Raw genomic sequence first — 6707 nt, forward strand, 5'->3', positions numbered from 1 at the left:
GGAGTCTAACAATTTCGATATTTTTATAAGTTTAACTATGATTTTTGGACATCGACGGAAGCTTTATTAAAGTTATTAAAATGAAGTGAGTTGTGATATATGGTCATATTTATTAACAACTCTGACTAAACGTAATTTACCACGTATTTGAATTATATTAAGGGTCTTGTTAACGAGTGTCCCCGAGGTACTCTTTAAGCATTCTAAATTTGGTAATTATTATTTTAAAAAGTAAACTATTACAATTTCCAATACATTCAATATACAATTTTTCATTAAAAACTTACCATTTAAAGTGCTTAAAAAGTGCACTCTTAACATTTCCCTTATATTACCCATCAATTTTATTGTCAAAATAACAGAAATGGTGTATATGAGAGAGTAGAAACAAAAACAAGTAGACCACATGACAGATAAGTTTCACAAAACTCTGTCATATACATTATTCTGTGATTAATACACAATACAGACAAAATATTTTTTTTTTTTGGTGCATATATAATTTACTCTAAAATTTTGAATTGTGTAATATTTAATTAGGAATATGTATAAGTACAATATGGTTGTGGAGAGCCAGATAGGAGCAACTATTTTCATATTTTATATGTTGCTGTCCTTTTTATATTAATAAAATCCTTGTTAAGATGTCATGTGTGATTTGTTGAGTTAACAAAAAGCTATAGAAAATTTATAGTAATACACTATACTCAAATTGCTATGTTTCGTACCAACTTTAAAATTAGTACTAATACAGTTATGAATAAAGAAATGGACTAAACAACAAAGACTTTGAGTTAGACAGAAGGACAAGGTAGAGAGAGATTGAGACAGAAGGTGGAGATTTGTTCATACTATGATTCTCTCTTTATCAAAAATATTTCACATGGCAAAATCCTAGATCATGAAAGTGTTTTCTGTGCTGTAATTCATTACTTTTCATTCATATTCCAGTCTCTTCACCTCGTTCTCCACGTTTCTATATATAATTGTTAACCATATTTATTCATCAATGAGTGTATACATAAATACACTTTATTTTACTATCTATGAATGATTCATTCAATGAGCGTTATTTTTACTATATAGCTGATCATAGAAGAAGGGTCATTCACATCATTTCATTTGATTAGTACTTAATTATATGGGAAGTTATAGAGTCTGCGTGTGTTTCCGGCGGAGGTTTAAGTCCGGGGAGGCGGTGGCACCTCAGGAAGTCAGGGAGATCTTCAACAAGTATACTGAAGGTGGGGCCCACATGACTCCGGAACAGCTCCAGAGGTTTCTCGTGGAGGTTCAAGGGGAGGTTGATGATGAGAAGGATGGACTTGATACACAAAAGGTGGTGGAGGAAGTGTTGCAGAAGCGGCATCATATTACAAAGTTTGCAAGACATAATCTCACGCTTGAAGATTTTCATCATTATCTTTTCTCTACTGAATTCAACCCTCCTATTAGATCTAAGGTAATGTATGTGACTTGTTTTTGTTACGTTGTTTTAATTCAACGGTTTGACTTTTGGTCAAACAGTACTGTTATGTTTCTTTCTCGATTGTTGGATTATGTTTCTGTCTCAAGTGTTGGATTATGTTTGTCTCAAGGGTTGGATTAATTGGATCTAGTTGCGACGAATCCAGAGATAAGTTATTCAATAATCTATGATAGACTTCCTTTGAAACTCTAATTTGACTTGTACTACCACTCTTCCTAAGTAGAAGTTCATGGTAGTAGTCGTCATCACGACTGAGACGTTGACCCAATCAACTGAGTCGGTTCGGCAACAAAAGAAAAATAACGAGAAAAATTACAAGTGTTTAAGTTCAATATATGTCTATTTTTTTCTTGTTTTTGTATGATTAACATCGATCATGTCATTGTCCTTGCTATAAGGACATCGAGGACCCTAATGTACTTCTTAAAAGTGTTCATGTCTATCATCGTCAATGTTTGAGTGATTTTGAAGCATGTGTTGCCCATTGACCAACAGTGGCTGTAGCCTGTAGTGAAGTGAAATTTGAACAAATCGATGTTGTGCCACGATACACAGAAAACTAATTAGTACAAACAAAGTGTTTTCAAATAGAGGCTCTAGCAACTTTATAGTAGTGTAACATAGTGGAATTTGAACAAACTTCTGTTTTCCACAATCCGCGATTGAGAACACGATTTTGAAGTATCTGTAGAGCACGTGTGACATTTCAAAAAGGTAAGTTTTGAAGTTAATATGAATGGAAGGTGGGATTGAACAATGCACCAGGTGAAGATAGTTTTGAAGACTAGCAGATCTTTTGCTTTTTCTTTGATTGGTAATTTTACTAGTATTGGGTGAAAAGGACAAGTTTTTTTAGGCAAAGGGAACCTTAATTTAATGCATATGTTTGTTACATGTCCAAGTTTACTTAATTTGCATGAATGGTGATTAACATTTTGATTGTGATAGTTTTAACCTATTAGTGATGTTAAGTTAATTTCTGTTCTAATTCAGGTTCATCAGGATATGACAGCTCCATTGTCCCATTATTTCATATATACTGGTCATAACTCCTATCTCACTGGAAATCAACTCAGCAGTGATTGTAGTGATATCCCTATTATAAAGGCATTAAATAGAGGTGTGAGAGTTGTTGAGCTTGATATTTGGCCTAATTCCACCAAAGATGATGTTCTTGTTTTACATGGAAGGTACTTCAGTTTTTACTGATCAACACATTGCAAAATGGTTTTATGTGAATTTCCCTTTTTAAAGCAATTGTGAAGAATAAGTAAGCTATCACAAAGTGTAAATCACATGAATCTATATCTGTGCACTAACAAAGTTCTCTTCTGCTTTGGACTGTTCATGGTTCGATTTACGAAGGAAAACTAAAATGAACCTCTAAAACAGTTCGGTAAAACTGAACTGAACAATGAATGATACGTCCGGAATGGAACTAGTATATGGATTTGGTGCATTGGTTCTTTGTTTTCAAACAGAACTGGAACTACCTTTATAAAAAATCAAATTGTACATTGTGAACCGAACTATATCTTTGTGTACCAAACTGTTTTTCCTTTGTGAATCTTGCACCTTTTAGAACTGGACAAGTTCAAGGCACACATATTGCGCAATAACTGATTTTGGACTGCTACAAAAAACTAAAAATTGGACAATTAAACCGAACTGAACAAAACCAAATTGTGACGGCCAATTCATGGACTAAATTGAACTTAGTAATAAAACACTATTCAGTTCGTAATTGTCCGTCATAGTTCGGTTCTTTGCTTTGCGGCTCCATTCAGTTTAACGGTTCTGTTCAGATTTTAGATTTTTTAGCCTACTGTGGCCAGTAATCTTTTTCTTTGAATTTACATTTTTGCTGGTAGTTCTTGCTAAATAACTAACTTTTGCTTATATTCTACTTGTGTTGACCTGTGAATGTAGGACATTGACCACACCTGTTGATTTGATCAAATGTTTGAAATCCATTAAGGAACATGCGTTCGCTGCATCTCCCTATCCAGTCATAATAACTCTTGAAGACCATCTTACCTCAGACCTTCAAGCAAAAGCAGCTCAGGTAATTTCTTATAGGTTTAACTATGCTTTCGATTCCTGTAATTATCTTGAATTTTATTTAAGTTTCTGTATCCTCTTTGAGGACTAAAGGCATGCAGTTTTATAAATTGTAGAGACACAAAAGTGGATACAGCGACTAAAAATAAAACGTGTAAATTTTATAGGGACTAAAAACATGTTTAATCGTTTGTTATATCTGAAAGGAGTAAATCACTCAGGTTCACAAATTTTTTGGTATTAATCATCATTCTGTTTCGACATTATTAGATGATTACTCAAACATTTGGAGAAATGCTGTTCTGTCCAAATGATGAAAATTTAAACAATATTCCTTCACCTGAAGAATTGAAGTATAGGATCATGATATCAACAAAACCTCCAAAAGAGTACTTAAATTCCAAAAGTGTGAGGGAGAATTCTGAACAGTTGCTGAAATCAAAATCAAAGGATTCTGATGAAGACGAATGGGGAAAGGAAGTCGCTGATGTTGTACATGCACAAATTGAAGATGACAAGGTGAGATAAGCAAAGAATTTCACTTTATAGAAGCCTCTATTTTCACAAGATAATGTCGTATTTGTTTTTACCGTTTTTATAAGTTATAAACTGTTCTCGTAAGTTATCCTGAACATGTTAAAAGCTGCAAAAGCTCTTTCAAAAAGTCTTGCAAAGAGTTGATGTTAAAAGATAAGTTCAAATAAGCCAATTCGCGGTCTTTTTTTACTTTCTACTTTTTTACAGGGTGACTGTGACTCACATCAACAGAATGATGATGATGATGAATCAAATGATGATGAATATGAAACAAATCACGAGAGTGAGTATAAGCGTCTAATCGCTATTCATGCTGGAAAACCTAAGGGTAGTTTGAAGGAAGCCTTAAAAGTTGAAGAAGATAAAGTGAGACGCCTTAGTTTAAGTGAACAAGCTCTTGAAAAGGCTGCTGAGTCGCTCGGAACTGATCTTATCAGGTAGTATTTGATTTCATATATATCAAATATCAGTAATACTATTATTAATTAAATTTGTACCAATAGTCATTCTGCAAATGTCCTCAAGAGGATCTTAATTCCGTCCCGTGAGATTGCAAAGTCTAACTCCGGCTACTGAGCTGACACTACGTATCAAATATTAGTAAACTATTCTTCTACCTTAAGTATACAAATAATCTACTACTTCTCTTCCACTTTTCCTTAAACTATTCTACATTCTAATCGTAATGGTTTCTATTTTGTATGATAGGTTCACCCAGAAAAACTTTTTGAGGATATATCCGAAGGGTACACGTGTCACCTCGTCGAACTACAAGCCACTGGTTGGCTGGATGCATGGTGCTCAAATGGTTGCATTCAATATGCAGGGATATGGCAGAAATCTTTGGTTGATGCATGGAATGTTTAGATCCAATGGGGGATGTGGTTACGTCAAAAAACCAGATTTTCTTATGAATGTAGGTCCAAATAATGAGGTATTCAATCCTAAAGATAAGTTGGAAGTGAAGAAGACTCTTAAGGTGAGGATATTATCAAAATGAAACAGTTAGCAAAATGAACATTTTTCTTGCACTGTGTTTAATTTATTCTCACTGAATAGGTTAAAATATATGTGGGAGATGGATGGAGTATGGATTTCAAACAAACGCACTTTGACTCATATTCTCCACCAGATTTTTATGCCAGGGTAAGTTTTTTCTATTTATTTATAATTATCCTTTGATTTACAATATAACTGCTTAATTCTTTATGCACTAATAGTACTTATGTAATCTTTAATCTTTCACCACTTGAAGCTTAAATAACTTTAAGGAAATTATTTCTCTTTAATGGAAGTTGTGAAGATTTAATACTATGATTCTTTTAGAGTACATTTCTTAAGGTTTATTTACAAGTTATTTGGTCTTGTCTAATGACATACATACGTGTGTAAAGTGAGGTTATCAAATCGAGTTTAAATCATGAATCCGAAAACTTAAGTTTACCTAGTGATTCATTTGAATGAAGCAGGATTCATCATAACGAATCGGGATTCAAAATGAGATTCGTATCAAAATTAGATACATACTAGAGACTCATATCAATTGAGTTAGGTTTTGTATCAAATTGAGATATGACTTGCATGTATCATAAGATACTAATAACCATTTTTGCAAGAGCTTATGAAAATAGCTTATCAAATGTGCGCATAAGCTGTTTACAGCTTATATTTCAATAAACCTCGAAGGATAACTTACATGAAACGACTCACAATTTATATGAAAGCAATTTAACCATGTTCTTTCAACGATTGCATATATGATAATCACTTATTCAATATGCATTTAATTAAGTCGTTTACCTAAACAAACCCTCTGTACTTCTTGCATGAGCTTACATGTGAATTTGCGTGGCAGGTTGGCATAGCTGGAGTGCCAGCTGATGTAACAATGAAGAAAACAAAGACAATAGAGGATAACTGGATACCTACTTGGGAAGAAGAGTTCACATTCCCTTTAACTGTCCCTGAACTTGCTTTGCTCAGAGTGGAAGTGCATGAATATGACATGTCTGAGACAGATGATTTTGCGGGACAAACATGTTTACCGATCACTGAACTAAAACAAGGGATCCGTGCCGTTCCACTTTACGATCGAAAAGGAGAGAAGTACAACTCAGTTAGGCTTCTTATGAAATTTGATTTTATTTAAGATGTTCTTCTCTACTTTGGAGTATATTTATTTTATATTATGATGAAGAATGTTGCAACTTGTTTTCCATGTCAAACTTTGTTATTTCCTGTTTAGGTTTGAATCATGTGGATTTGGCCTAACCATAAACCATGTAAGTAAATAATATTAAAAATTAAAAATAGTAATAGGATTCAATTTAAATTGAAATGAACTGCACCAAAAAAAAATGAATTGTGACTGACAGTTCATGTTTATCATTAACTGTTTGCTACATTTTGATTTTTTTAAAAGCAATCTAACGATTTAGTTCGTTACACATAATTTATTCCTCAATAAGCACAATACAAATTCAAAGATAAAGCTAACAAAACCAATTTACTTTCAGCTTTTTATTCACATTCCTTAGAGCACATGGTAATAGTATATATTCTCACCCCGTGAGCTATCCGTGAGCATAGCTCAGTTGTCAAGGACATGCATTATTATATG

The 6707-nt window shown here is 33.3% G+C and overlaps 1 protein-coding gene across 1 annotated transcript; it reads left to right on the forward strand.

Annotated features, from left to right (window-relative positions):
• The first annotated feature begins 775 nt into the window (after nucleotides 1–775).
• On the forward strand, nucleotides 776–6425 carry LOC146923215 (phosphoinositide phospholipase C 4-like). The gene is made up of 8 exons (XM_085715915.1): nucleotides 776–1462; nucleotides 2483–2679; nucleotides 3419–3554; nucleotides 3821–4069; nucleotides 4295–4524; nucleotides 4796–5066; nucleotides 5147–5233; nucleotides 5943–6425. Exons 1-8 carry the CDS (start codon nucleotides 1142–1144, stop codon nucleotides 6234–6236), a joined length of 1785 nt encoding a protein of 594 aa, XP_085572041.1. The 5' UTR covers nucleotides 776–1141; the 3' UTR covers nucleotides 6237–6425.
• Nucleotides 6426–6707: the final 282 nt, after the last annotated feature.

Source organism: Medicago sativa, chromosome 5, assembly GCF_051527215.1.
Source record: "Medicago sativa cultivar Bolivia chromosome 5, Bolivia_mono, whole genome shotgun sequence".
NCBI classification, from domain to species: domain Eukaryota; kingdom Viridiplantae; phylum Streptophyta; class Magnoliopsida; order Fabales; family Fabaceae; genus Medicago; species Medicago sativa.

Excerpts from the sequence above, each read along its gene's own strand:
- LOC146923215 (XM_085715915.1), top strand. The coding sequence starts at position 1,142 with ATGGGAAGTTATAGAGTCTGCGTGTGTTTCCGGCGGAGGTTTAAGTCC. Across the intron at positions 1,463-2,482 it reads ACCCTCCTATTAGATCTAAG|GTTCATCAGGATATGACAGC; the intron begins GTAATGTATGTG and ends GTTCTAATTCAG. Across the intron at positions 4,525-4,795 it reads CTCGGAACTGATCTTATCAG|GTTCACCCAGAAAAACTTTT; the intron begins GTAGTATTTGAT and ends TTTGTATGATAG.